Below are 25,903 nucleotides of genomic sequence, written 5' to 3'. Positions count from 1 at the left end.
AAGGAAGAGCGAAGCGAAAGCATGCAGATGATAGCGTCAAGTCGGAAGTTGCCGCCCGTGGGATGAGTAATTCCGAAGCGCAGCAGGCAGCAGCAACACGCCTCTTCACAGGTGGTTGCCTAGTTTCGCGCAGCCATTTCATCAGACCTCACACACCCAACCATTGCCATTCTCGAGGCTCCAGTTCCACCTCGTGAAAGCAAGACATTAGCATAATTAATCATTCACGTGTTGGGAGGTCTTGGCAGCCAACAAGCCGGATTCCAGCGTGATAGCGAGGCGGCCTCTTTGCGACTGCGTCACACGCAACAAGTGTTCAGGCCAAGCATCCAACTCCCTTTCAGAACGCTGCAGCACTCCATTGGACAGCTGAGTGAGTCATAAGGTGGAGCGGGGAAGGGCGCGCACCCGCAACGTGGCTAACCTGCGCAGAGCACCGCCCTTTGCACCACCACCATGCCCTCTGCCACCCATCCTCGTCGCCGCGGAGCCCGGCCCACCGACGCCGCAATGACTCCCCTCCTCATTGACTCTTTCAAGAAGATGAACATCCGCAAGGGTGAAACGTTCAACAACGGCACCAATAAGGACAAGGCTGAGCTGTGGGATCCGCTATCACCGTCTATGCCCTCGCGCTCCACCACCTGCCCCAAGTCTCTCGAAGACTTGCTCATCGGCTCTGGCGAGCGCCGTACTGCCGATCTGCTGGATCGTGTCGACAAGGCTGTCACCCAGAACGCGGAAGCGCTGACCGCGGTGCTTAACGAGCCCGAGGCTCTCCCAGTGCAGGCTCTACTGAGCATCATCGACAACGACGTGCCTGCACCCCGTCCGCGTTTACGTCGTCAGCGTCACTCCTCTGATAGCGGCCTCGGATCAAGCATAGAATCTCTCTCTGCTTCCGCCAAGACAGAGACCGGTGAGACCGAGGCGGAAGCGGATGATACCGGTGAGACCGTCCCTACATGTGACGCCCTCACCAACAGCTATGCTCATCCACTCTCAGATGCAACCTCTGTCGCTTCCGAAGAAGATCGTGGCTTGAGCAATTACGCCGCCGAGCAGATCCACAAGCTCATCGTCAAGCCCATTCTCGACGAAAAGGCACTTCAAGAGTTCCATCCGCTTGTTGAGAGGGTTCCTGAGCGCATCGGCAACAAGGATATTAAGACTCTCCGCGACCTCGAGCGCACCCTCATCTTTCTCGCTCCGGTAAGTCACTGTCACAGTCCCGAAGACTGTGCGTTTGCTCATTGGTGTTCTGGCGTTCAGGATTACGCGCGTACTCCTTCGAAATACCTACGCTTTTGCGAGCGTACGATTCGCGTATTGCACACGACTGTCACAACCCTACACGAGTCCGATCAGCGCGAGCCGACCGACCGACCGTACACGCAAGGCTACTTCTTTGATCTCGTGGCGCAGGTGTGTTGCGGTTGTCTCAAGCTCCAGGAGGGGCCGAATATTGACTTTGATATACAGATTCGCAGATACGCTCAGATTCTGGCTGCTACACGCGCATCCCAAGAGCAAGACAAGACTAAGGAAGGCGACGCAATGGAGCAGAGCAAGTATGTTGCTAAGTGTTCAATGACCATTGTCAAGTCACGTGCTAACCATTCATGCAGGGGCGAGAGTGTTTCACTCCATGGTGGCATGAGTCACAATGGGAAGCCGGCTGAGCTTGTCAGGCGTACCAAGGACGGCAAGACTATAAGTCTAGCCACCGGCGAGCCCATCTCCTCTGAAGAGCTTGCTTCCGCTTCCTCTAACAAGCGTCCAATGCCCGCCGACCTCACCGACGATGAAGATGCTCTCCGCTCCATGGCACGGCGCAAGAAGGGCGCCAAGCCCGAAATTCACACGTGTACCCAATGCGACAAGGAGTTCAAGCGACCTTGCGATCTCACTAAACACATCAAAACCCATGAGAGACCGTGGAAGTGTCGCGAACAAAGCTGCAAGTATCACGACCTGGGTTGGCCAACGGAGAAAGAACGCGACCGCCACGAGAACGACAAGCATTCTAACAGCGCTGCGCGCTACTACTGCCAGTTTCAGCCTTGCCCTTACAGCTCCAAGCGTGAGTCAAACTGCAAGCAGCACATGGAGAAGGCGCATGGGTGGGAGTATGTACGCTCGAAGTCCAACGGCAAAGGCAGAGTGCCTAGTGCGAGCACTGGCAGCATCACGCGCCTGCCGCCGCAAGGCTCAGTTCCGCAGTCACCGGCGGTATTGACGCCCTACACTCCGATTGCGCCGTCGCCGTCTTCGGCGGCTTCGTCCTACATGCCGCCTGCGCCTCCCACTGGTGTTGCCGGACCAAGCAATTACGGCACACCAATCTTCGCCAACCCATCTCCTGACTTCGGAGACTTCTCCGACCACTTTAACCTCGACGTCAATAACGTCAACTTCACGGCCTGGCCTACACCCTCGACAAGCGAGGACCGGCGCAGTTCATCTGCTGGCTTCTCCTCTCATTCTGGCGTACAGCTTGATGGCACCATGTCGCCGTTCGACACGACTTACGACAACTTCAACATGAACTTCGATTTCAATGACTTCGCTTTCCCAACTCACAACCATAACTTATCGGTTGACTCCGGCTTCAGCAGCTCCGGGCTGGCCACTTCGCCAGGCGCACGGCTGGAGCAGACCTTCACCGCACCGAACCAGAGCACTATGCACATCGACAACTTCGCCAATGGCGGCGACTTTACCCTCTACGGAGGCGCTGCTGTCACGACGCCGGCAACAGGCGCCATGATGCCTTCCCTGCCAGCCGACGGTAGCAGCTGGGGCAACTTCGGCGGTCATTTCGACATGAACAACTCTGCCAGCGTTCCGGCTTTGACGAACGACAACAGCACCCTCCGTGAGCTCTTCCCGGGTATGGAGTTCAGTGCTGGCACACAGTAGATCTGGCCATCGAAGAAGCTCGTTGGGATTGTGGATTAGGATTACGACGACAGCAACGCGACGCATACAACAACCGAATGAGTCGCAATTACGCGGTGTAAGAATGGTTTTGCGCTGGCATCGGATTGGCATGCATCAAGTCAGACTGTCCCATGAATTAGCTCCTTCTCAGAATGCAGTGCGCGGGTGAAGGCAGCGGATGGCGACGGCTAAGAGTGGGAAACTGGGAACGCTGTGCTAGTAGGTAACTCAAGGATTACATCACCCAGCTCGTTTGTACTTTGGAGAGGTTATCAGCCCACCGTGCCAAGCAATCTCCACCGCCTGAGATGTTCTGCTCCGCTGCTTTCGCTTCTCTGTCACCAGCTTACCATCCCGTACCCTACGCTTGATCCGAATGCTTACCACCCGCGAGCCACAGCTTGTTCGACTGTTTGGTCATGGCACGCTACCCTCTGGTAGGCAAAAAGCAAGTCATCACAGCCCCTCAAAGCTTCCGGTAGATAAGTCCAGATCCAGTCGCTCGCAGCAATTTGTTCCTGTTCTTCTGCGTGGTTTCTCTTCCCATTCAGTCCACAAATCTCCGCTCACGAAGAAGTCTCTTCATACTGTGTCTTGTCTATTCTGCTTTGGTCAAGTCAGCACCACGACCACTACAGCAGGCATCCTAAACCACTATCGAGCTCCTGAAGCAAGCATCAAAACCGCAAGCATGGCTGACCGCGATCCCTCGCCTCGCGATGGCACTACCGAAATGAACAGCAGCGTTCATCGCTGCGACAGCGCCGACCACCAGTTGCTGCGTGACCGCCATGCCATCCCGGCTAGTATCCTCTTCCGTCAAACCGGTCGCCCAGAACACGTACCCCGGTTTCGCTATCACCACCAGCCTCTCATGTCCGTCGACCAGGGCATCCTGGGCATAGACGCCCACGAGGAGTTCCAAGCCTACTGTGCGCAGAACTCGGACGACTCACCGTCCGATGCTAGCTCGGTCCAGGAGGGTTATATCGAGAATGTTAGCGAGCCGATCATGCTGAAGCATCCGCGTGATATGTCGCCGTCTTCGCAGACATTACATAGGCGGCGATTCCGTGCGAAGCGGGAGGCGAAGAAGCAGGGGAAGAAGCAGGTGCGAAGGCAAAGGTTGGCGGAGAAGAGGAAGGGGATTGTGTTCGATCGGGATGATGGCGTCCTGGTCTTTGAGGAGGATATGGTGGCGGCGTTTGTGATGGCGAAGGACAGCGTTAGTCTTGCCGAGGATGCCACAGAGGAGATAAGACGCCAGGGCTCGTGGTCGCAGCCGATTGCCGAGTTCGTGGGAAGCTTTCCACGGAAGTTGTCGTCTTTCTGGGTCAGGAAGAAGTCGAGGGAGACGTTGCCGGTTTGCGATGAGAGTAACCGTACCGCGCGCACCCGCGCCAACGCCATCCAGGAAGACGCCGAGCTGCAGTTTCCGGTCTACGATTTCAGTGCTAGCAGCAATTCTGCTCGTGAAGAGCAAGCTTTCGAGGACGCCGATACCATAGCTCCTGACGCTGTCGAGCCGGATGGCGCTTCGTTGAGACGCTGCGGCAGGAACGGTGAACGTGGCCGGGCCTCGTTCACCTACACCAAGAGCGAATACAGCGAGCCGTCCTCGCCACACTCGCTGATGAGTGAGCCTCCGCCTCCATACTCGCCCCGCGAAGAGGGCAACGGATACCACCCTGGATTGTCAGCTCAGCGAGAAGCTTCCGACGCCGAAAGGCTTGCAGTGTGCATTCTCCGCGTAAGCCATCTGGTTCGAGATGGTGAATTCGATGACGGAGTCAGGCAAGCTTACTTTGATGAGTTTCCGGGCAATCGCACACGCACAACAGAATATGAACAGGCAGTTGCATCCGAGATTTTACGTCTAGAGGTTGACGCCGAGCAGCATCGTCGCGATGCTGAGTTTAGGCTCGCCGAGGCTGAGCGAGAAGCGAAGAGACTTGCGCGTGAGCGTAAGCTGTCATGGTTCCTTCCCCGAAGCACGGCGGCTAGGGTCGGTCAGATGCAGACCTTTCGCTTGCTTAGGTCGGCGAGTGTTCCTGTGCTTCCCAAGAAAGCGCATGTCAGGGATGAATTTGATGATGATGGCGATGATAACGATGCTGTGACGGAAGCTGTTCGGCTCGTTGCGCTGCACAGTGAGCGTGCACGATCGTTTGTAGGGTTCACGTGAAGGGTTGCAGAGCGTCGGTAGCTACCATTTAAACGTACAAAGGTTAGAGGTGCGTTCTTGGCTCATTCTATGTCGGTAGCTGTGAAACGTCGCAACAATGATACCTTCCAGTCTTGAAACGTCCGCGCCGCCTCCGGCAGCAAGAGTGAGTTTGTCTTTAGTAGTTCACGCAACGACTGAAACTCGGTCATGTCAAGCTCAACCTCACCTTCTCCTGCGCCGACTGCGTCAGAGGCCTCCCTTGCTCGAGGTGTGCCTTCACGGTAGAGCACTTTAACAACGCGAATTGTTTCCGGCGTCTTCGCCATAGAGCTTGAGACTGTCATGTCAGGCGTAAAAAGCCAAATGCGCAGATCCCGGTCCTCGGCGGTCGCTGAAGAGGTTGGAGTAGGGACTGAGAGACGGCGAACGCTCTGGGTTTCAGCCGCGGTCAAGAGTTGGCACGCTAGCCATTGCTCAATGTCATACGACTGATGAGGCAGAGCTGATGAAGCTGAAATGGAAAGTGCTCGTTTGTGAAGACGGTAGCCAGCACTCAAGAAGTCGGGAATGCCGACTGTCAAGTGACATGTGGGACAGCGCAAGACTTCGTGTGTGCGAGGCGCAGTTCGTTCTGAAGACGTCTGCCAAATGGTTAGTGTAGTCCGGTTTGGCGATACGGAGACGTACACTTTATGTCTGTCCTGAAACAGACTCTATATGTATCTAGGTCGTATATTGGTCAAGCCCATGCGCTTCCGGACTCAACCCCAGAACGCTAGACTGATGCACTACAGCCAGTTCGACCACCGCCGCAGCACAGGTTGAAGCTGGTGTGTGTGCGATCAACTCGCTTTTGGGCTCTTGTATCCCAGCAACTTCCACTGACGGTGACCGCGAGGCCGAAAGAGGCGGTTCTTTGAGCCCACAGCGAATAGAAACAAATGGAGAACATAGTAGAGAGCAGGGAAGTACAAGCTTACCGAGAGTGTTGGGCAGTCCTCAGCAGCAAGCAGGAAGAAGGTCGGGCCTACCAGACCTACGCTAGGCTGCACTTTCAGTTGGCTGCTTTCAGTAATTCGCCGACTAGTGAGATCTGGCTGTGAAGCATGGTCGTGGCCATGGTCGTGTGGAACATCCGGCTTGTGACAATGCCAGAAGTCCATCAATTCTGCCCAGCCGTCGGAGGGCAGGTCCTTCCATTGCTGGATTTGATGGCGTTCAACCAAAGTGGTTCTACATTCGGCACAGCAGATATCGGTTTCCGCAGACAGATCGCTGGCCGCCCATGGGACGATATTTTCGTCATCTTGGTTACCATTACCGAGCAGCCCATCTGTACCACGGTTCTCCTCAATCTTCAGGCGGAAGGAGAGACTCTTGCTTGGTGCTTCGGGTATGGTTAGGGTAGCATCACTGTGGCCTCCCGGTATGCTTACAGGAAGCCGAATGCAGGCTTCCTCGCCCTCATGGCTTACTTTAAGCAAGCTGCCGTCGACTGAAAGGGTAGCTTTGGTCTCCTTATTCGAATGAGTGGCAAAAGTGGCTTGGACACTCAGAGTTCGAATGTTTCGTAGATGCTCGGCATAGAGATGAATGGGAGGGCTGGTGCGATCAGCGTCCGCTTTGGCTGCCTCCATGTTGTCGTCGACGTGCATACATTGTTATCATGTAGAGCCACGATGAAGGTTGATTCGTTCCTTACAGCACGTAATGGCGCCGGCGGCGTGGATCGTAGAGGCGGACACGGGCCGACACCCTTGCAAGTGAGCGGTACCTGCAGCTCGGGCAAAGTGGAATGGGCCGATGATTTCGACCGTCCCTTCAAGGATGGTGGCTGGCGCATTGTAGATTGTTCACGATCCTGTAGGGAGCAAACACATCCACGTAATCGGACGAGCGTGCGCGGTCTGGCCTTTACGAACATTGTGACTTGACGATCAGTGAACTGAAGAGGCACCCCACCATGGCGCCCAGTGAACACACAGTAAACGCGTATGGGAAAGACGAGAAGGTGAAGAGCTTGGGGAGAGTACTCGTGACTGGCGGTAGTGGCTTTCTTGGACATCACATCGTAGCATTACTAGACTCAAGAGGAGCATGCGCTCAGCTTTCGAGTCTCGATCTGCGGCCAGATGCCAACCCCATCAATGGTGTGGAGTATCACCAAGGCGATATCACCGACTACGATAGCATGCTCAAGCTGTTTGGGAAGATCAAGCCAGACGCCGTAATACACACTGCTTCTCCCGCTGCATTGAACAATAACAAGAGCGACCTCATGTACAATGTCAACGTGAACGGCACCAAGACTCTCCTCCGAGCTTCGCAGGAGACTGGTGTCAAGGCATTTGTATACACCTCCTCGGCATCGATCATCCACGATACCATCAGCGATCTGGTCAATGCGGACGAGACGTATCCGCTTATCATGGGCGACGCACAACCACAATACTATAGCACAACCAAGGCACAAGCAGAGGTGGAAGTACTTGCCGCAAACCGCGCGCCGAACTATCCCAAATTCCTGACCGCGGCAATACGACCCAGCGCAATGTTCGGCGAAGGCGATGTGCAACTACTTCCACCCGGTCTATCAGCGTACTACAGAGGCCAAACCAGATTCCAAATCGGAGACAACGAGAACCTTTTCGACTTCACCGAAATCACGAACGTAGCACACGCCCACCACCTCGCCCTTGCCGCACTCCTGGCAACCCGCGACCGCGAAGACTCCGGCCTAGCAGCACCTCTAGACCACGAAAGGGTGGATGGCGAAGCCTTCTTCATCACCAACGACGCGCCTGTGTACTTCTTCGACTTCGCGCGGATGTGCTGGGCCGCGGCGGGTGACAAGACGCAGCCGAACGAAGTCTGGGTACTCAGTAAAGAGTTTGGATTGACCGTGGCGACGATCATGGAATGGGTGTACTGGGCGTTTCGGCTTGGCAAGCCGAATCTGACGACAGCGCAGGTCAAGTATACGTGCATGACGAGGTATTATAGTATTGACAAGGCGAAAAAGCGGTTGGGGTACCGGCCGGTTGTCAAGTTGGAGGATGGGATACGGAGGGGTGTCAAGGATGCGCTGTACAGGGGTGTTGTGGTCGGGCAGCCTCCGGAGTTGAAGGGAAAGAAGATGCAGTAGCAGACAGTTCAAGCCGTGCAAGCATTCATCCAGCTGCTGAAACTTACTCAGTTCCGGCCTGTCTGACCCCAATTCATCTGCTCCCGCTATATAAGCTGCTCTCGCCACCCCGGGCAAGCTGGAGAAGTGATTACTGCGGCTACTCTGAACTTCACACCGTGAGTCTCCGAGCTTTGAGGTACTCATGATATCCCATCTCCGCATCAATCCTCTCGCGCAACCCTCTCGCCGTCTCTCCGTCAAACTCCTTGACCCACTTCTCTGTCTCAGCATCAATAGCGACAGCGTCCGGATGTGGCTGCTCCACGTTAGCAACGCTCTCCGCTAGTACGCAGATGGGACTTCATAAATTTACCCTACCATCCCGAACAATGCCAGTCGAACCCGACAGCAATCCCACACAAAAGCCCCTCAGCACCTCCGGTGGTGTCTCGCTCGCCCACAGCGTCCGCACGCCCGCCGGATGAAGCTCGAGCAGTTCGCATAACTTCGCGAGCATCGACTCAGTATGCGTGATCATGTCATCTGTATCGACAAGGATAGGCTGCAGGCCAATCGCAATCAGTGATTCGAAGAGTATTCGGGAGAAGCGGAGGCTGGTCTGTGCAACGAAGTCTTCGTCGCTGGTCCGAACCTTGATAACTTCCTCATTGATCCGGTACTGGGAAGGTACGCTGAAGACCGGGTGCCGGATCCGCATTCCGGGCCGAAGGCATGAGTGGAGAAGGGAGTCGGGCATCCAGCTTACGTTCTCCGAGTACTGGCTCAAGATGGGATTACGTAGAGCGGCGAGGACAAAGTCGTAGCGGAGAAGCATGTACGTGTGTAGGGCGTGTCGCAGCTGGAGATTGGACCTTTACCTCCGGCTTGTGGTGGTGCTTTGGCCATGGTGATCTTATCCTCAGTTCATAGACCTCGGCCAGTGTTTTGCGAAAAGCAATGTGCTTGCCTCTGAAAGTAACATTGGAAGGAGTGACCATGGGTCTGGAATGCTGGTGCATTGATCAACTGGCCCCCACGGGTCAATCTGCGTGATGTGGCGAGGCATGCCGGGTGTCGCCTATGACTTTGCAACGTGCCAATGTCGATCGTTCAGCTGTGTGAGGCTTGGTAAGCTTCATGAGAAGTGCTAAAGAACAGAGAAGGGGCGAAGTAGAGGCACTATGAATGGTGTAATGCACGGACCACTCGATGTGAAGCTCACAATATCCACCGTGTAGAGCGAACCATTCTACCTCGTCAAGAAACATCAATCACAGTAAACTCGCTTACCACCCTTTCAAGGGATCCTTGACCGCGGCCCCATCGATCTGAATGAAGAAATGCTTCCACCACACACTTGCCATATCCCCCAATTGCCCAAGGAACGTCATCCGCTTCTTCTTCTCCCCAACCCAGCCCTCAACCAACCGCTCCTCCGTATAGAACTTCCTAAGCTCCTCCACTCCAATCTCCTCCCCAAACGTCTGCAACAAGATACACGCTTGACTCCACGTCGTGACATACAACCTCGGACTCCTCCAAAACGTCACACCCGCCCCATTACCCGCAGCCTTCTCCTCCCTATCCCTCCTCGCCCTTGTGCGGGCAATACTATCCCTGTTGATCGGCCCGCCGTGGGCATCCTTGACCATAGCTTCGAACATGGCGGGCTGGAAGGTGTAGTTGTCGCCTTGTCGCGCGTCGAGGCGGGTGAAGGAGGCATCGTGTTCCACGGCGTTGTGGCGACGTAGGTCGACCAGCGTGAAGGTGCCGTCTTTGCGCGTGACGGACTTGACGATGCTGGATAGGACGTCGGCGAAGAGGGGCGTGCTGTTGCCGGCTACGATTAGGGCGGCTTTGAGCTTGGCTTTGGTGATGGCTTTGCCGTCGCGGGGTCTGCAGTCTTTTCAGCTGTCGTAAGGCGATTTGCAGCATGGGGTTTGGTCATACAAGTAGTTGTGGTTTGCGAGTGAGTTCAAAAAGGGACAAGGCGAGCGCTGAGACTCGTCGCCGCGGATGTAGTCATGGTTTGCTTCTTTCAGTGCTTCGATCTCAGCATTAGGCTTAGGGCGGAAGAGACTGAGGATGGGAGTGAATAGGTGTGACCAGCTGAAGCCGCCCATGGTAGTATGGTTGCTGTATGGATACGGAGAGTGTTGAAATGGGCAGACAACGTCAAGGAGATGCAAAGAAGCCGACCTACCTCACTACTATTGCTACATGCATCACCAACCTCGTGCGCTTGCAGCTGTGGCTGCTGACATGCAGTTGACGGGAAGGATGTGTGTGTCACTTGGATGTACGTGCCCGCCGTTCATGTGGTATGAATGGTCCAAGCTCCCACGTCGGCATGTTGGCCCCTGCTTTCAGCTCGCTTCAACCTCACCATCGTTGTCGGCTCTGGTCTGCTTGTAGGTACCAAATAACATGCCTCACGAACCTTCTCTTCCACTGTGCTTGGGCTTGCGTCGAGCAGATCGTCAAGCATTACCAAGCATCCATGAACGGACCAAGCGTCGCATTCCATGCTCGCGCTACAGCCTCGCTTCTGCAAGGGATCCATGTGTCAGCTCAGCCCTCCCACATGGCGTAGAGGGGCCCGAATCGACTGCTGCTTTCGACCAGCTGTGGCTGTCTGCAGTAGATGAGGTCTCGTCCTTGAACTCAAGGGAGGATCGAGCTTGGAAGCGTAAGGCAGGTCAGATCTATTTTCCTTCTTATTATCTCGTCACATACTCTCTTCGTAACATACTTTCCACTATTCGTCTCATATGCCAACCATGGTCGACCAAGCGGACCCGGTCGAACATGAATCGTGGTCGTTTCAGCTTAGTTTCTTTGAGAACCTCATTGTCAGCTTCTTCAAGTTTGTCAACAAGCACATCGAATGGCATAAGCTTCCCACCTTGCTCGGCGTTGCAAACCTCTTAGCCTTCCGATATGAGTTGCGAGCGAAGAATCTCTACGATGGGTGAGTTGCCGAGAAACTACACACACCCACTCAGTGTGGGCTGATGGCGACTCTCATCCGGTGTAGGTATGCATCGAAGGCTCCACAAGGAACCCTGGCCGCGGAGCCATTGAAAGATAAGCGCTTTCTCGAGGCGCGCAGCTCAGATGGCGATTACAACTCGCTGGAGATGCCGAAGATGGGCTGCGCGGGCATGCGCTTTGGCCGCAACATCCCACGATCATGCGCCAAGAAGCCATCTGAACAAGAAATGATGACGCCCAACCCAAGGCTGATCAGTGATACTCTTATGAAGCGGACGGAGCCGGATGGTTTCAAGCCCGCCACCACGCTGAACCTGCTAGCTGCTGCATGGATCCAATTCCAAGTCCACGACTGGTTCTTCCACGAACAGCAAACCGAGAATGACTATCAAGTCCCTCTCCCGCCGGGCGACGACTGGCCAAGCAAAGATGGCACGATGGCGTTGCCCAAATCCCAGCCCGACGTCACCCTGGACGCTTCCGATGTGGCTTGCCCTGGCTATAAGAACATGTGCACACCCTGGTGGGACGCTTCACAGCTATACGGCGAAAGCGAGATAGTCACCTCATCTCTACGTTCCAAGCATCCAGACGGCAAACTCGAACTCACACAAGACAAGAAAGAGTCCTTCCTGCCTCGAGATCCGAAGACTGGTCTCCCATTGACCGGCTTCAACAACAATTGGTGAAACTGCAGCATTTCTCACGGCGTAGATCAGTCCACGACTAACGAGAATGACAGGTGGATTGGCCTCGAACTCCTCCACACCCTCTTCGCCCTCGAGCACAACGCCGTCTGCGACCTCCTCCGCGCCGCCCACCCAACCTGGACCTCCGACCAAATCTTCGACAAAGCCCGCCTCGTCATCTCCTGCCTCATGGCCAAAATCCACACCGTCGAATGGACCCCCGCCATCCTCGCCCACCCCGCGCTTCAAGTCGCCATGAACACCAATTGGTGGGGTCTGGTCGGCGAGAAACTAACCAAACTCCTCGGTCGTCTCAGTACGGATGATGTGGTAAGCGGCATCCCGGGGTCGGGGGTGGACCAGGACGGCGTGCCGTATAGTTTGACGGAGGAGTTTGTGAGTGTCTATCGAATGCACACTCTCATCCCGGACAACATCGCCTTCTTCAACGCCACCACGGGTTCGCACGAGCGGACCACGCCATTCGAGGATGTTGTCTTCGCCAAAGCCCGCGATCCTCTCGACAGCGGGGTCAGTTTCGCCGACGCGTTCTACTCCTTCGGGATCAACTACCCGGGCGCAATCACCCACAACAACTACGGCGCCTTCCTCCGCGGACCCATGGATGCGGGCGATGGCGTGTTGCGGGATATGGCTACCGTTGATATCCTGCGGGACCGCGAACGCGGGATCCCACGGTATTGCGAAATGAGGCGGTTGCTGCACATGACTGCACCCAAAAGCTTCCTCGAGCTGACGGGGGGTGATGAGGCGCTGGCGAAGAAAGTGGAAGAGGTATACGAGGGGGATGTGGAGAAAGTGGATTTGCTGATCGGATGTCATTGTGAACCGCTCCCCAAGGGGTTTGGGTTCTCGGACACGGCGTTCCGGGTGTTCATCTTAATGGCGAGTCGCCGGCTCAAAAGCGACCGCTTCATCGCCAACCAATTCGACAAAGAAACGTATACGGCTGAAGGACTGCACTGGGTGCAGAATACCACTATGAAGGATGTCCTGATCAGGTGAGTTGGAGGGCAAAGCTGCCAGCGGCCGTCCATCCATTCTGACTTCGTTTTTCTTCCACAGACACTTCCCCGAACTAGCCCCAACGCTGAAGCATCAGAAAAACGTCTTCGCGCCCTGGCCGCAGAAGGAGGCGAGTAAGACGTACAAAGGGCCTGAGACGAATGCGCCTGCGCCTGCGCCCACGCTTGTTGCGGGCAAGAAGTAGCAGGTCCAGCTGCGCGACGCCGGTGTGAGTGGAGAATGGAAGACGTGGGAGCGGTTATTGGTCAATACCTGGTTGCTCAATTTCCATCTTAACAAAGGGGATGACTTTAGGCGATTAAATGGAAAAATAAAAGGCAGTACATGCTACATGGACGCTCGAGTAACGTAGTAGGAACATCGCCGAAAGACAGCGAGAGAGGAACAGTGTCCCCCTGGAGAGCTCATTCCTGACCGCATCAGCACTCTGATTGAGTCTCGCCCGAATTCGAACGCCACTGCAGAGCCTTGCGGCCATTAAGATTTCGTTTCGCTGCACGGCAAGATTTCGTAGTAGAGGCCGAGTACATTCGCTCGCTGACCCCGACTCCTCATCCCCTTTCACCACGGTCACAATCTAGCTGTCCCTCCCTCGCTGCTTCACTCACTCCCAAGTCTTACTCCCTCACGCCTGCATAGCCTCTTGCTGCGACGCCTTGCCACTATCGTCAATAGCATTCAACCCCCCCTTACTAGGCCCCATGACACAAATGCCATCCTTACTAAACCGACTGCCATGCACCGGGCAATCCCAACTCTTCTCCGACCGATTCCAGCACACCACGCCCTTGAGATGCGGGCACAAGGCGGAGAATTTGTGCACCTTGCCCTCGTCATCCTTGTACACGGCCATGGGCGACTTCGTGGCCGGGTTCAGCACGCCGCCTTCGCCGTTGGGCAGGTCCTCGATATCCTGGATATCGCTCTGCAAGAAGCGTTTGTACTGCGCGTTGATCTGCAAGTCGTGGGAGAGGAGTTCCTTGCCGGATTTGAGCAGGGATGTGACGCGGGATGGGTTGTACGCGCTCGCCCAGGCGTCGGGTTTTCCTTCGATGGTCGTGGCGATGATGCGGCCCGCGATGACGGCGTGCGTGAGGCCGTTGCCGGAGTCGCCCGTGATGATGTAGGTGTGCTTGTTGCCCGGGTTGAGACCGATGAACGCCATGTAATCGACCGGTTCGAAGATCTGCCCGCTCCAGGCGTAATCGACACTGCCTGCTTGTGGGAAACGCTCGCGGACCCAAGTTTCGATTTCCTTGTAGCGGCCGATGGGTTCTTCCTGTCCCACCTTATGATCGCAGCCGCCGACGACCATGTAGTCGTCCTTGTCATCACAGTGCGTGAGGCGAACGTACTTGTACTCCTCCGCCGAGTCGTACAGGAGACAGTCTTCTACTGAGCCTTTGGGGACGCGGATGGCGATGCAGTAGGTGCGGTCGAATTCCATTTCGGCGATGACGGAGAGTTTCTGCAGCGGGACGCAGGTTGCTTCGACCGCTTGGGCGCAGGTGATGGTGTGGCCGGCGAGGGTTTTGATCTCGACGGATTTCGTGCCGATGGGGCCGATTTCGATGCCCTTTTCCGCGATGTTCATGGCGCGGGTGTGGGTGTAGCAGGTGAAGTTTGGTTGTTGTTTGAGCCAGTTTAGGACGGCGATGAGGTATTTCGTCTAGCATATCGTTAGCATCATAAGCAAGTAGAGGGAATGGGAGACGATTTACTGGGTGAAAAGTAGCCTGCCCTTCAAACACAGCAGCATCCCGCTGATCCGGCTCGCCATCCCATCCCTTCACCGAGAATCCCTCCTTAAAGTCCGCCGGCAAACCCAACGCCTTCGCCTTGACCACCTCCTCCTTGAGCATCTTCACATCCTCGTCATGCTTCTTGGGTTGCTTTCTGCGGTCCCACTGACTAATCGTATACCCGGGCAACTTCCTGTACTCGCACTCGATATCATGCTTCTTCACAATCTCCCCCACGCGGTCAATGGCAAACGAATGGCTCTGCGCCGCATACAGCGCACCCTGGTCGCCATGCTTCTGGGCGATGTTGGTGTAGCCGTCGTCGAGGGAGCTGGCCAAATGACCGCTGGTCCGGCCCGTCTCGCCGCTAAGGATGTCACGGGCTTCGATCATGACGACCTGGTGGCCGCGGGTGACGAGCTCGTAGGCGGTTTGGATGCCGCTGATGCCGGAGCCGATGATGCAGACTTCGGTGTCGAGGTCACGGTCGAGGGCGGGGAAGCGGGGGCGGTTGGAGTAGGGTTCGGTGTGGATCCAGACGGGGTCCTGGGCGCCGGAGGTGGCCATGAAGTGGGAGGGGGCGGGTTGGCGAGGGTTCTCGTTGACGGTGGCCATGTTGCGGGACATCTTGAGGAGGGGGGTGAGGGGTGGTGAGGGTTTGGTGGTGAGTGGTCGAGGGTGGTGTTGTAGGGTTAGTGCACGGCGGGTGATGGTCGAGGTTAGTGCAGGAGCGTAGGATGTACGGGTGAGGGAACGAAAGGAGGCCGCAGTGCTCTTCTGCAGCAGGGACATGCTACTGAGTGAGAAGAGGGAGAGAGAGACGATGAGAGAGAAGCAGGGTGGTGTGAGAAGGGGGTGTGGGAGGTGCAGGATGCAGCTGTGTCGAGCTGTCACCAATGCGTGCACCTGACATTCGCCAAGTCAATCCATCTCCATCTGTCGCGTGATCGCGTGACGAGGCGATGGTGACGACAGAAACGGTCAACTTCGTGTCACGTACCGGCACTGACGCCTGCAATACGTAACCGTCTGATACGGCAGGCGCGATGGAATAGTACCCAGCCATTTCATCTCATCCCCCGTGCAGCGAGATGGCGAGACGCGGTGTTGTCCATTCGACGCGTCTTCATACCTCAAGATGGAGATAAAACCACATGTACCTTAGCAATGGAATGGGAGGGAAGATGTACTTCGGACGTGTACCGACTTGGAAGTTGCCGGCCAACGCATAGTGGACCCCCGGGGTTCTGCCCAGAGCACGACATGACTCGAAGTGATACAGGAACTGGACCGGGACAACAATGACCACAGCTACACATACACATACACATACACATACACATACACGTACACATATACACACACATGCACATACACATACACATACCTACGTCTAGATGGTACCAAGTCGTCCCAAACCGATAAAGCTGCAACTCAGCATTGTGACGGGGCCCGGTACAGCGTCTGCAAGATGCCGACCCCGAGGTGACTGCTCCTCTCACCTCCACCTCCCAAGACGCAAGCCCAGCTGACACCAATGGCCCGTTCGGCCACATGGCTGCGCGATGACTGTCCCATACCGCGAGCTACTTGTTGACGAAAGCCCAAGCCTGAAAGCCATTGCAGCGGGCTTGCTGGGGATCTGTCGCCATCTTCCCAGCGTAACGCCAGGCGTAGTTAGTCCTGCCCAGCTGCTTAACCGGTAAATGGTCCGGCAAGGTACAAGTCTTCGCACCACACCTCTCCCACACACCGTCTGTCCAAGTACCACAGAAGGTGATATGCTTAATATCGAGTTCTGTCGCCCTCGTACGGCTTCAAGAACTCATATCGGACTTGACAACATGCGGGTCGATGAATATCTACTCACTCGTCTCCTCCCGAGGATAGCTCCATCAGACGATCAGATAAACCCAAGCAGGTAATTCTTTCACTATCGCCTCCACCACGGCCTCCCCTTTCCCACCATTCCTACCGCGCCCCCGTCCTCGATCAAATCGGCGAAGCCTTCCACCTCAGAACCCTCCCACTCTCCCCACCCCACCCTCGGCAGCGCCATCATCCACATCCTAATCGCAGAAGTCCTCTCCTACCATCGTGAAATCTACGCCGGACCCCGCGCCTACAACTCTCCCATCCCGCTCATAGGCGGCCTAAACGCAATCGGCCGCGTCGCCGCCCCTAGGCCCGGATGCGACAACCCTTACCCTCAACCGACTTGTCTATCGCGACTGCTTGATCCATGCCCGCAAAGACCCGGATTCGGTCTTCCTAACCGCCATCCACTCCGGCATGACGGACGGCAGCAAAAGGCTTATGCGGGACGTCTGGCGTGATGGGAATTTTTTTCGCCCAGTACGCTAAAGTGTCATTAGAAAAGTGCATCCCACTCCCTCGAAACCCGACTATGCGAGAAGCTGGGCTACTCAGTCCCAGATCTAATGTACACCGGCCATTTACTAGTTCCCTACGGCGGGCAGCGGTCCTCCTCGCCGTGGCAAATGGGGGGCACGCGTTATAGCCTTCGGCGGGAACGAGACGGAACTGGCACGACTGCAACCCCACGTCCTTCCTAAACGGTATACCATACGCCTCCATCTCCCACCGCCGAAATCACTGGTGACGAAATGGCGGACGCCGCCTCCCTACGCACTCTGGCCCCCAACGGCCAAAATCGACGCAGTCCTTGATTCCTTCCCGCCCCCAGGCAGCCAAGTCCCCGCATGTGCGCAGCGCGGTGTGGTGTTTACGGAGGGGAGGGAGGGTGAGGTTGATGGGGCGGAATGAGAATCCCAGGACTGTGAGTGTGATGGGGAGGAATGATCGGCTGCAGGGGAAGTCGATGTATGAACTGGAGGATATGCTGGGGTTTGTCCGGTTGCTTTCGGCGGGGTTATTTCCAAGGGGAAAAGAAGTTGGTGGAGACGAAAGTTTGTTCGTTTGAGCAGTGGAGGGAGGGGCTTGATTTGGCGGCGAGTGGATTGGGGTGGGAAGGCAGGTCGTACTCGTGCCGTGATGGGTTCTACGAAGCCGGCCGGGGCGATGGTGTTACGTTATGGGTCAGGTGAGCTGATGATTATTGCCACACCAGTGAATGTTTTGCGATACGGGCAAGCTGCACTCAAAGTGATTTGCAAACCTTCTGTGCCTTTCATGACCGAGCTGGCCACGCAATGAATCTGCGTGCTGCGAACACAATCGCGATGACGGCGACAGCAAACCCGCCAACGACTATCACCATATTACGAAATGCCGCTGCCATTCTCGGCTTAAGCGTCCGCTCCACCTTCTCTCCAAAATCCTTCGGATTGTTCACCCACGGGAACGGTTCGTCCGGGACGTCCTTACCCAGGAACTATTCAAAACCGCAATATCAGCACGCCAACAGCCTCCACATCGCAAGTATGATTTTGGGAGACTCACCTCACAAATCGGCCCCCACCCATCCTCAACACTCCACTCCAACAACCTCTCCCTCGGCACCATGCCGCGCACCATAGCACAATGCTCCCGATACACCCACTTCCCATTCTGCACAATGCCCGGCCTCAAATACGTCGACCTCCGACTGCGGAAGAACATCGGAAACCCGATCCCATACAATCCCTCGTACATCCAGAACGACCCCGCGGAACAGTAGTGGATTAGCCAGAGTAGCCAGCTGTCCGCGACGTCTTTGAGGAAGGTCTGGATCATGCTCGCGTGCCAGGCATCCAAGTCCCGGCGGGTGTTGAGGATGACTTTACAGTCCGGGTACGCTTGCATCAGTTCCGGGAAGAAGAGGAATGCCACCGTATCGATCGTGGCATCACTATCGCCGAGCACGACGTCGAATTCCTCCGCCGTGATGTGGCAGTCCCCTTTCGCGGAACCGCAGAATTTACGCCGAATGAGGTGGTACAACGCTTTTTGGTGGTAAGGGTTGGGTTCGAAGATGATGTCCCAGCCGTGGTAGGTGGAGTAGCCGAGTTTATTGAGGGCTTGGGCTAGGGATTCGGTGGCTGAGCGGGGGGGACCGGGACAGAGAACTTTGAAGGGCGTTTTCCGAATGCGAGGGGGCGCTTGTGGGAGGTGGTAGATGGTCTCTTGGAGGGCGGTGGTGAGGTTTGCCATGATTTGCCAGTGGGGCTCCTTTGCGTGTATGGTTGGACTCGGACAAAGAGGGTATGGGAGTCTACTGGGGAACGGGAGGAGAGTTTATGGCGTGCATCGTAGGGTATTCTGTAGGCAATGCCGTTGGCCGTGCCGCCTCACTTACTCACTTATCTGATTGTTTATCCGTTACAGCTGCGCATTACCTTTCGACGTTCAGCTCATGCAATAAGCATTGATAGAGCTCCATCGGTGCCGAGGCGTGGGATCCAGAATGACGTCTAGGGCCGCATCCTGTTGGGGGCCAGGGCCGGCAGACGCTTCAAGCTCAGTGCAGCTGCAGAGCAGGACAGGGGCAAGGGCAAGCATCGCATCAACCACTCCGCTTTGTGTAAGCACTGGGCAGTTCGGAACAGAGGGACTTGGAGCGGATGTCCAAGCAAGCTCGAGGTTAGGTATGCTCAATTCGGTAAGGGGACGTTTCACGACATGTATATTTTGCGCTAAGCGCTCATTGGTTGACGCTTGACGCACAAAGCTTGCTCTCCCTCACGCACATTGCTCATCAGAATGTGCCTAGTCGTACAACAGCATTTCCGTCAGGCGAGCCCGAGTGAGTCCCGACCCCTCCGACTGACTGACCTGGCCCATCATCGTCAACAGCGGGTGCGACCTGTGAAGTTACTTGGGATCGCAACCTTTGTCCCCTCAGGGTCTGCGGGAACGACGGACTGTACGGCGCGCTGGCTGCTTCGCGGACTGGTTGTAGACCGATAGACAGCGGAGACAGCAGAGACGTTGCTGGACGCGTCGTCTTGAAGGTACCCCACCTTTGCATGCCTGCCGTCAGGGCAGTCGTCCATTGATTGCTCGGTCCGAAGGTCTATAGTGGTGTCGCTGCTCCTCAAGCCATGTACTGTAGACCATATGCCAACAAGAGGCTCATCAGCCAAGACGACGCATCATCCCCCCTTCGTCCCAACGTCAAGCATCGACTTATTCCTCAACCACCTCGCCAGCACCTTAACCAACAACCCCCGATCAACGGGTTTCGTAATATAATCGTCCATCCCCTTAGCCAAATAGGCCTCCGCCTGTCCCTTAAGCGCATTCGCCGTCATAGCCACGATCGGCACGTCGATACCCGCCTTCCGGATCTCAACCGTGCAGGTAACGCCATCGATCAGCGGCATGTTGATGTCCATTAACACAAGATCGTAAGGCTTAATAGAGATGGATTCTTGTTTGACCATGGATAGTGCCTGCATCCCGTCCATCGCGGGGTCGACACTGACGAAGCCGAGGGATTTGAGCGTGCGCAGCATGACGCGGGAGTTGATCTGGTTGTCTTCGGCGAGGAGGAGGCGTTTGCCTGTCGCGATCCGCTTGACTTCCGCAAGGGGGTCGGTTGGTTGGGCTGTATATGCGCCCTCGGCTTGAAGACTGCTGAGCTTCTCCACCGAGTCGACTCTGCGTACTGGGCGGAGCTTGACGGTGAACCAGAACACACTGCCGCCCTCGCCGCCGTCATTGGGCCGGAAGCCGATCTGGCCGCCCATGAGCTCCGCGAGTGTTTTGCAGATGGAGAGACCTAAGCCCGTGCCACCGTATCGTTTTGTGGCTGAATTGTCGAATTGAGTGAACGGCGTGAAGAGGGTACCGACGGCGCGCTGAGGTACGCCGATGCCGGTGTCTGATACCTCGGTCAGGAGGGTTAAGCTGTCACCACTCTCCTCGTCTAGCGTAAGGGTGACGGTGACAACCCCGGACTCGGTGAACTTGACTGCATTCGCGATCAAGTTCTGCACTATCTGGCGGTAACGCAAAGCATCACCTTCGAGCGTTTGTGGTATGCGAGGGTCAAGACTAGTCTCTAATCGCGTGGCGGCCTTGGTTGTGGTCTGGAAGTGGCGGGTGACAGAGACGATGATGTCAGGGATGCAGACGACACCCGAGCCCACGGAGAATGAACCAGAGGCCAACTTGGAGTAATCTAGCACGTCGTTGATGAGCTGCAGCAGCACACGGCCGGAGTCGGAAATGATGGAGGACAACTCCTTCTGCTCCGCATTCAGGCCGGTGTCGATGAGAAGGGTCAATGCTGTCAGCATGCCATGCATAGGCGTCCTGATTTCGTGACTCATGTTGGCGAGGAACTCCGATTTGAGCTTGTCGGACTCTTCGTAAGCGGATATCAGGCGTGTCTCCGCCGCCCTTCGTTCCGTGAGGTCGCGCGTGACCTTGCTGAAGCCGATTAGGATATCGTTCCGGTAGACGGGAGTGATGACGACGTTGGCCCAGAACTTCGTTCCATCCTTGCGGTACCGCCAGCCTTCGTCCTCGCATTTGCCGTCCCGCAAGGCGACAACAAGCTCCTTGCCAGGCTTGTCTGCCGCCCGATCCTCATCCCCGTAGAAATTGGAGAAGTGTTTGCCCACAATGTCCTCCCTGGTGTACTGCTTGATGTTCTGTGCGCCTGCATTCCACGTGCTCACGTGACCGCCCGGGTCGAGCATAAAAATGGCGTAATCCTTGACAGTCTCCACCAGGATACGGAACGTCTCGTTGATACTGAGCTGTTCGCGCAACTCGGTCTGCCTCATGTGCTCCTGCGTCGTGTTCTCGATCTCGAAGATGATGTACAACAGTTCGCCATCCTCCACAATCGGCGTGGTGCGCATGCTGTAGAAGCTGCCATCGGGCGTGGGGATGTCATGGATGGTCTGCACATTGCCCGTGGCTATGGCGGTTTCGATGGCGCCCCGCACAGTTGCGACATCCGGTACAGGCACTTTCTGCTCGACGAATCCATAGATGTTCTCCCCAATAAGCTCTTCTGGCGTACGGCTAGAGAGGGCATAGTAGCTTTTCGAGACATGCCGGATCGTCAAGGTTTGGTCGAGTATCACCGTGGGAACAGGGGTGTTGGCGAAGATGCGATCCGACAGTCCAGTTGAAGCTGCTCTTTGACCGTGGTTCTCACGTTTGTCATTGTCGGATAGACTCAGCGTAGACAGCGATGGCAAAGCATTGGGGCCGTCTTGGTCCTGCATTATTTGGAGCGGTGGAGCAGGGATCTCGGGTTGGCAGCGGCGGCGGCGGCGAGTCTGTTTTAACCTTTCCGCTAAGCATGACCGAGGGGACGGTCAGTGGCTGATGTGAAGTTGCTGGTTCGCGGGGTTGGAAGCACAATTCGCTTTCATATGCATTGCCATCTTGGCTTAGTTGGGGAGCTCTGCGTGCTCCATAATGCACCGGCAGACTCCTTCGGGTGGATGCCGTTGCGACAAAGTCGAGTCCTGCAGGGTGGCGGGCACAAAGTCAAGACCGAACAAAGAGTCGACCCCAACGTTTTCGTGAAGACAAGCGTTAGTGCCGGCCCTCCCCGCATTGGAATGGATCCATATGGCGACCGAGGCGCTGGCGGGAACTGCAAGGCACAGATGACCTCCAAGTCCTTCGCATCTGGTTGGGCTTTCACACCACCCACCTTACCACTTCCTCGACTCTCCGGACGAGGCTGTGCTGTTTGCATCATGCATTGGAACTACATAGTAACCTACTATTGTCGCCGTGTTACTCGAGGAGAGGCTAAAGGACTGCTTCGCCAGTACGCCGCTACTCGTCGTTCTACACCGAGGGACAAGGAGGCAAAGTGAGCTCGCCGGCGAGACTCTTTCGCCATCTGAAGGCTTGCTCGGTTGGCAGCGCCTTTGACTTCTGTAAGCACTCTACTGGTTATGGACGCTCTGTGGCTTCTTGACTCGCGAGCCATGTCGATCGAAGCTTCACCCAGAATCCGGAACTGCTCGCCCAATGGCCACTGGTTCCTCCAGCATGCCAAGCGATGCCTCAACCAGACGTTCCTGACGCGCGATACAACCTGTCCGCTCGATTGGGTTTCGTGCGGGAGACCTCACCTTCTTCCAGATACCGTCTGCGTTGTCGCTTTCGCCTTTCACACTGAAACCACCGTGCGCTCAGGTTTTTGCAGCTTACTCTCCATTAGCTTCAGGTGTACCGAGCTGGTAGGATGGTGCTGCAGCTCAACCTCTTCATAACTCCATGGACGCTTGGACAACCTACTCCACCGACGACATACTTGTCGTTACAGAGAGAACGTCGTGGTAAGAAGACTCCATCTTCACATGCAGCTCCTCTACCGTATTGCCTGATATGGTAAGTCTTTACGAGTGTCCAATACCTGACGTAAATACTGGTGTCCGAAGCAACATCGCGGTATAACAAGCCCTTGATACCTCCTTGTCTCCCTCTATCCTGCTATTGCTCCTTCGCAAAACCACGCTTCTCAGCTAGTCAACGCGCCTCCCGTCCATCATGGTTCGCTCCACGCTCGCTTTCGCGGCCTACGCTGCTCTTCTTCTGGCCCCGGTCGGCCTTGCCCAGAACGCTCAGAACAATGGCAACGGCAACGGCAACGGCAAGACAACGACGTCGTCCACCAGCTCTACGAAGCCTTCTTCGACGAGCTCAACCACCTCGACCCGTCCGACGACCACATCAACGAGCTCTACCACCTCGACCCGCCCGACCACGTCGAGCACATCTTCCACCTCGTCGACGACCTCGACCCGTCCAACCACGACGAGCACTCCCACCATCTCAAGCACGTCTTCGTCGACCACTTCAACCCGTCCGACCACCACCAGCACCACAAGCACGTCTTCAAGCACCTCAAGCTCATCCTCAAGCACCACCTCAACCCGCACCACTCTCACCACCAGCACGACCACCTCCAGCACCGCCTCTGCCAGCGCCACCTGCCCCTCTCAGGACGGCAACACCTACACCGCCAATGGTGTGACCTTCCACATCGAGTGTGGCCTTGATCGTTACGGCAATGACATCGGTCTCATCTACACCAACACCTACAACGCCTGCCTTGACGCGTGCGGTGCTAATGGTGCTTGTGTCGATGTCTCTTACGTATGTCTTCCTGTATACGACTTCCGTCCTCATCGATCCAATGCTGACGCGTCCTCGAACAGCTCCCTGGATCTCCAGGCCCGTGCTACCTGAAGAACGGCATTGCCACTGGCGTCAGCAACGGCGGCGTCAGTACGTCTCCGCATATAACCCCACCCAGCCACCTTGTCCCATTGATGAGTTTGCTGACTTCTGTCTCCTCTCTAAGTCGGCGGCAAAGCCATCAGCTCCACCCGCAAGGGCGCCATCTCCTGCCCCTTCAGCAACGGCACGACCTACACCACCAACAACGGCGCCCGCACTTACCAAGTCGAGTGCAACACCGTACGTCCAACCATCCCACCATCCCACCACCCCACCGTCCCTTTCTCCTCCACACCACGCTAATCGTAACATCTGCTCTACGCAGGACCACTACGACTCCGACTTCAAGTCCAACCCCCTCGGCGTCGCCACCCTGGAGGCCTGCATCAGCGCTTGCGATGGCAAGACGGGCTGCCAAGCCGCTGTGCTCAGTGGCAGTGAGTGCTACCTCAAGTACCAGGTCAACCCTGGTTTCTATAGCGCGGGCTTGTCGGCGGCCAAGTGCGTGGCTGGGTGTCAGAACCAGTTGACTGGGAGTGGGTATTAAGTAAGAATACGAACGTCGTGTCGGTGTCGGTGGTGAGGCGAGCAGTATATATGACTTGGTATGATCGAGGAAGGTAGTGTTCGGTCGATGTAGATGTGGTGTGTCGTCTACATAGTCGTAGAGGAGGATAAAAGTCTTGTCGTTGCTTACTTTGCGTTTGCGTCGCTCCGAACTGCTGTGGTGATTATAATGCTTGTCGTTACCGCCACCAGCCACTGCCGGGCAGGCTGTACTGTATTTGTCTGGGTGGGTATACAGTTATAACTACACGGTGCAATCACGCGCTACATGGACACATCATCACATAACCTACATACACACGTCAGCACACCCCGCCCGCTCTACTTCAGCCCCACTCCAGGAGGCACAATCGCACTACTCACCCTCTGCCTCTTCCTCCCGCTCGCCGTCCCCGAACTCTGCACCTCCTCCCTCCGACTCCGCTTCTCCTGCGCATCCAGCACCAGACTCAGCACGTCAAAGCCAAACTGCGGGAACTCCAGACACATGCGCTTGAACTCCTTCTCCGCTTCGTGCCGTAATACATGGCTCCTCGTCGCCCAGAATGCGGCCACGGGTTTCCGGATGTTCTCGTCGTCCGGACTCGTTTCTTTGTACACGAAGCGCGCGTACGCGATCTCGCCTTTCGCGGTAGACTGCGTGAGATGGATCTTCTTGTGCGCCATTTGTGCTAATGTGGGGAGGCCGAAACGCTGCGCGAGGGTGTAGACGCGTGCGTGGCGTAAGAGGGCCACGCCTTCGTCGTCTGGTGAGGCAACGGTAGGGTCGTAGGCTAGACTGTTGCCTGCTTCAAGAGTGGGGAAGTAATCGCCTTTGTAAAGGAATTCGAGGACGGAGGCTGTGGCGTGGAGGTCGTCGCTAGAGAGGTCTATACGTCGATTTGCGTCGTTGAGTGATGTGACGGCTGAGGTGAAGAAGGGAGATTGGGTTAGTAAGGCTTGGTGGGCGGAGAGGATCTCTTTGTTTGCGCCGGTGCCCAGGACGAGTTGGACTATGGGTGAACGTAGGTAGCTATGCGTGGTATGTTAGACGGGGTTGTTGGTGGAGGAGGTGGGGTTGGCGCATCGTGTACTCGAGGAAGGTGGTCCGTTCGGGGACTTCGGGCTCAATGTCCTCGAGTCCTGTTGGTTCGTCGCCATTTGCTGCCTCTTCCGTTGCCTCGACCTCGATCATCTCCTCGTCCTGCCCCGTCTCGACGTCTACCTCCGGGTCCACCATGCCGCTCGTCCCGTAGGACTTGCGCCGAGCGTTGATTCAAAAGGTAAAGTCAACGCGGCGGAAACGCTTGACGACAACGACCGCGTTGGTAACGATGAACGAGCGACAATAGCAGAGCTGCGTACGCGCGATCAAGAATTGAAGCGCACAAAGAAAAAGAGAGTATGCGACGAGTTGAAGGCTGGGTTGCGACCAACATGGATGCACATCTGTGGCTGGAGCTCTTTCCTCGAGGGTCCATGGGACCATGTCGCATTGCATGACGCTAAGCCTGTTCCTGACGAG

The 25,903-nt window shown here is 56.2% G+C and overlaps 11 protein-coding genes across 11 annotated transcripts; 5 read left to right on the top strand and 6 right to left on the bottom strand.

Annotated features, from left to right (window-relative positions):
- Positions 1–304: 304 nt before the first annotated feature.
- On the top strand, positions 305–2,268 carry BAUCODRAFT_113280 (uncharacterized protein; the record flags this gene model as incomplete). Its single annotated transcript, XM_007681270.1, has 5 exons — positions 305–949; positions 1,007–1,212; positions 1,273–1,425; positions 1,483–1,693; positions 1,751–2,268. Coding segments are annotated over exons 1-5 (1,581 nt in total), but the record flags the coding sequence as incomplete, so codon positions are not given.
- Positions 2,269–3,014: 746 nt separating this feature from the next.
- Positions 3,015–5,159, top strand: BAUCODRAFT_230593 (uncharacterized protein). Its single transcript, XM_007681269.1, has one exon. The coding sequence runs from the start codon at positions 3,320–3,322 to the stop codon at positions 5,126–5,128; it is 1,809 nt and encodes a 602-aa protein (XP_007679459.1). The 5' UTR covers positions 3,015–3,319; the 3' UTR covers positions 5,129–5,159.
- Positions 5,160–5,674: 515 nt separating this feature from the next.
- Positions 5,675–6,747, bottom strand: BAUCODRAFT_158932 (uncharacterized protein; the record flags this gene model as incomplete). The annotated part of the gene is made up of 2 exons (XM_007681268.1): positions 5,675–5,751; positions 5,798–6,747. The coding sequence occupies one exon, from the start codon at positions 6,745–6,747 to the stop codon at positions 5,953–5,955; it is 795 nt and encodes a 264-aa protein (XP_007679458.1). The 3' UTR covers positions 5,675–5,751; positions 5,798–5,952.
- Positions 6,748–6,783: 36 nt separating this feature from the next.
- BAUCODRAFT_36849 (uncharacterized protein) lies at positions 6,784–8,544 on the top strand. Its single transcript, XM_007680997.1, has one exon. The coding sequence runs from the start codon at positions 7,074–7,076 to the stop codon at positions 8,253–8,255; it is 1,182 nt and encodes a 393-aa protein (XP_007679187.1). The 5' UTR covers positions 6,784–7,073; the 3' UTR covers positions 8,256–8,544.
- An 855-nt stretch (positions 8,545–9,399) lies between these two features.
- On the bottom strand, positions 9,400–10,485 carry BAUCODRAFT_36847 (uncharacterized protein). The gene is made up of 2 exons (XM_007680996.1): positions 10,188–10,485; positions 9,400–10,133 (listed from the first exon to the last, which is right to left on the bottom strand). Exons 1-2 carry the CDS (start codon positions 10,358–10,360, stop codon positions 9,524–9,526), a joined length of 783 nt encoding a protein of 260 aa, XP_007679186.1. The 5' UTR covers positions 10,361–10,485; the 3' UTR covers positions 9,400–9,523.
- A 427-nt stretch (positions 10,486–10,912) lies between these two features.
- BAUCODRAFT_230055 (uncharacterized protein) lies at positions 10,913–13,410 on the top strand. Its single transcript, XM_007681267.1, has 4 exons — positions 10,913–11,208; positions 11,275–11,916; positions 11,974–12,942; positions 13,007–13,410. The coding sequence occupies exons 1-4, from the start codon at positions 11,009–11,011 to the stop codon at positions 13,149–13,151; spliced, it is 1,956 nt and encodes a 651-aa protein (XP_007679457.1). The 5' UTR covers positions 10,913–11,008; the 3' UTR covers positions 13,152–13,410.
- A 182-nt stretch (positions 13,411–13,592) lies between these two features.
- BAUCODRAFT_150541 (uncharacterized protein) lies at positions 13,593–15,336 on the bottom strand (the record flags this gene model as incomplete). Its single annotated transcript, XM_007681266.1, has 2 exons — positions 13,593–14,636; positions 14,689–15,336. 2 exons carry the CDS (start codon positions 15,334–15,336, stop codon positions 13,593–13,595), a joined length of 1,692 nt encoding a protein of 563 aa, XP_007679456.1.
- Positions 15,337–17,818: 2,482 nt separating this feature from the next.
- On the bottom strand, positions 17,819–19,292 carry BAUCODRAFT_230006 (uncharacterized protein). The gene is made up of 2 exons (XM_007681265.1): positions 18,133–19,292; positions 17,819–18,064 (listed from the first exon to the last, which is right to left on the bottom strand). Exons 1-2 carry the CDS (start codon positions 18,820–18,822, stop codon positions 17,861–17,863), a joined length of 894 nt encoding a protein of 297 aa, XP_007679455.1. The 5' UTR covers positions 18,823–19,292; the 3' UTR covers positions 17,819–17,860.
- A 1-nt stretch (position 19,293) lies between these two features.
- Positions 19,294–22,198, bottom strand: BAUCODRAFT_230062 (uncharacterized protein). The gene has a single exon (XM_007681264.1). It carries the CDS (start codon positions 21,852–21,854, stop codon positions 19,764–19,766), a length of 2,091 nt encoding a protein of 696 aa, XP_007679454.1. The 5' UTR covers positions 21,855–22,198; the 3' UTR covers positions 19,294–19,763.
- Positions 22,199–23,568: 1,370 nt separating this feature from the next.
- Positions 23,569–23,739, top strand: BAUCODRAFT_44424 (uncharacterized protein; the record flags this gene model as incomplete). The annotated part of the gene is made up of 1 exon (XM_007681129.1): positions 23,569–23,739. A coding segment is annotated over one exon (171 nt), but the record flags the coding sequence as incomplete, so codon positions are not given.
- Positions 23,740–24,720: 981 nt separating this feature from the next.
- BAUCODRAFT_125059 (uncharacterized protein) lies at positions 24,721–25,618 on the bottom strand (the record flags this gene model as incomplete). The annotated part of the gene is made up of 2 exons (XM_007681263.1): positions 24,721–25,411; positions 25,473–25,618. The coding sequence occupies 2 exons, from the start codon at positions 25,616–25,618 to the stop codon at positions 24,721–24,723; spliced, it is 837 nt and encodes a 278-aa protein (XP_007679453.1).
- Between the last annotated feature and the right edge of the window lie 285 nt (positions 25,619–25,903).

Source organism: Baudoinia panamericana (genome assembly GCF_000338955.1).
Source record: "Baudoinia panamericana UAMH 10762 unplaced genomic scaffold BAUCOscaffold_11, whole genome shotgun sequence".
NCBI lineage: Eukaryota > Fungi > Ascomycota > Dothideomycetes > Mycosphaerellales > Teratosphaeriaceae > Baudoinia > Baudoinia panamericana.
Note: the sequence above shows the minus strand (reverse complement) of the source record. Positions and strands in the feature narration are given on the sequence as shown.

Excerpts from the sequence above, each read along its gene's own strand:
- BAUCODRAFT_230006 (XM_007681265.1), bottom strand. The coding sequence starts at position 18,822 with ATGGCAAACCTCACCACCGCCCTCCAAGAGACCATCTACCACCTCCCA. Across the intron at positions 18,065-18,132 it reads GGTGGGGGCCGATTTGTGAG|TTCCTGGGTAAGGACGTCCC; the intron begins GTGAGTCTCCCA and ends GGTTTTGAATAG.
- BAUCODRAFT_36849 (XM_007680997.1), top strand. The coding sequence starts at position 7,074 with ATGGCGCCCAGTGAACACACAGTAAACGCGTATGGGAAAGACGAGAAG.
- BAUCODRAFT_230055 (XM_007681267.1), top strand. The coding sequence starts at position 11,009 with ATGCCAACCATGGTCGACCAAGCGGACCCGGTCGAACATGAATCGTGG. Across the intron at positions 11,209-11,274 it reads GCGAAGAATCTCTACGATGG|GTATGCATCGAAGGCTCCAC; the intron begins GTGAGTTGCCGA and ends CATCCGGTGTAG. Across the intron at positions 11,917-11,973 it reads ACCGGCTTCAACAACAATTG|GTGGATTGGCCTCGAACTCC; the intron begins GTGAAACTGCAG and ends CGAGAATGACAG.
- BAUCODRAFT_230062 (XM_007681264.1), bottom strand. The coding sequence starts at position 21,854 with ATGCAGGACCAAGACGGCCCCAATGCTTTGCCATCGCTGTCTACGCTG.
- BAUCODRAFT_230593 (XM_007681269.1), top strand. The coding sequence starts at position 3,320 with ATGCTTACCACCCGCGAGCCACAGCTTGTTCGACTGTTTGGTCATGGC.
- BAUCODRAFT_36847 (XM_007680996.1), bottom strand. The coding sequence starts at position 10,360 with ATGGGCGGCTTCAGCTGGTCACACCTATTCACTCCCATCCTCAGTCTC. Across the intron at positions 10,134-10,187 it reads CTCGCAAACCACAACTACTT|ACCCCGCGACGGCAAAGCCA; the intron begins GTATGACCAAAC and ends AAAAGACTGCAG.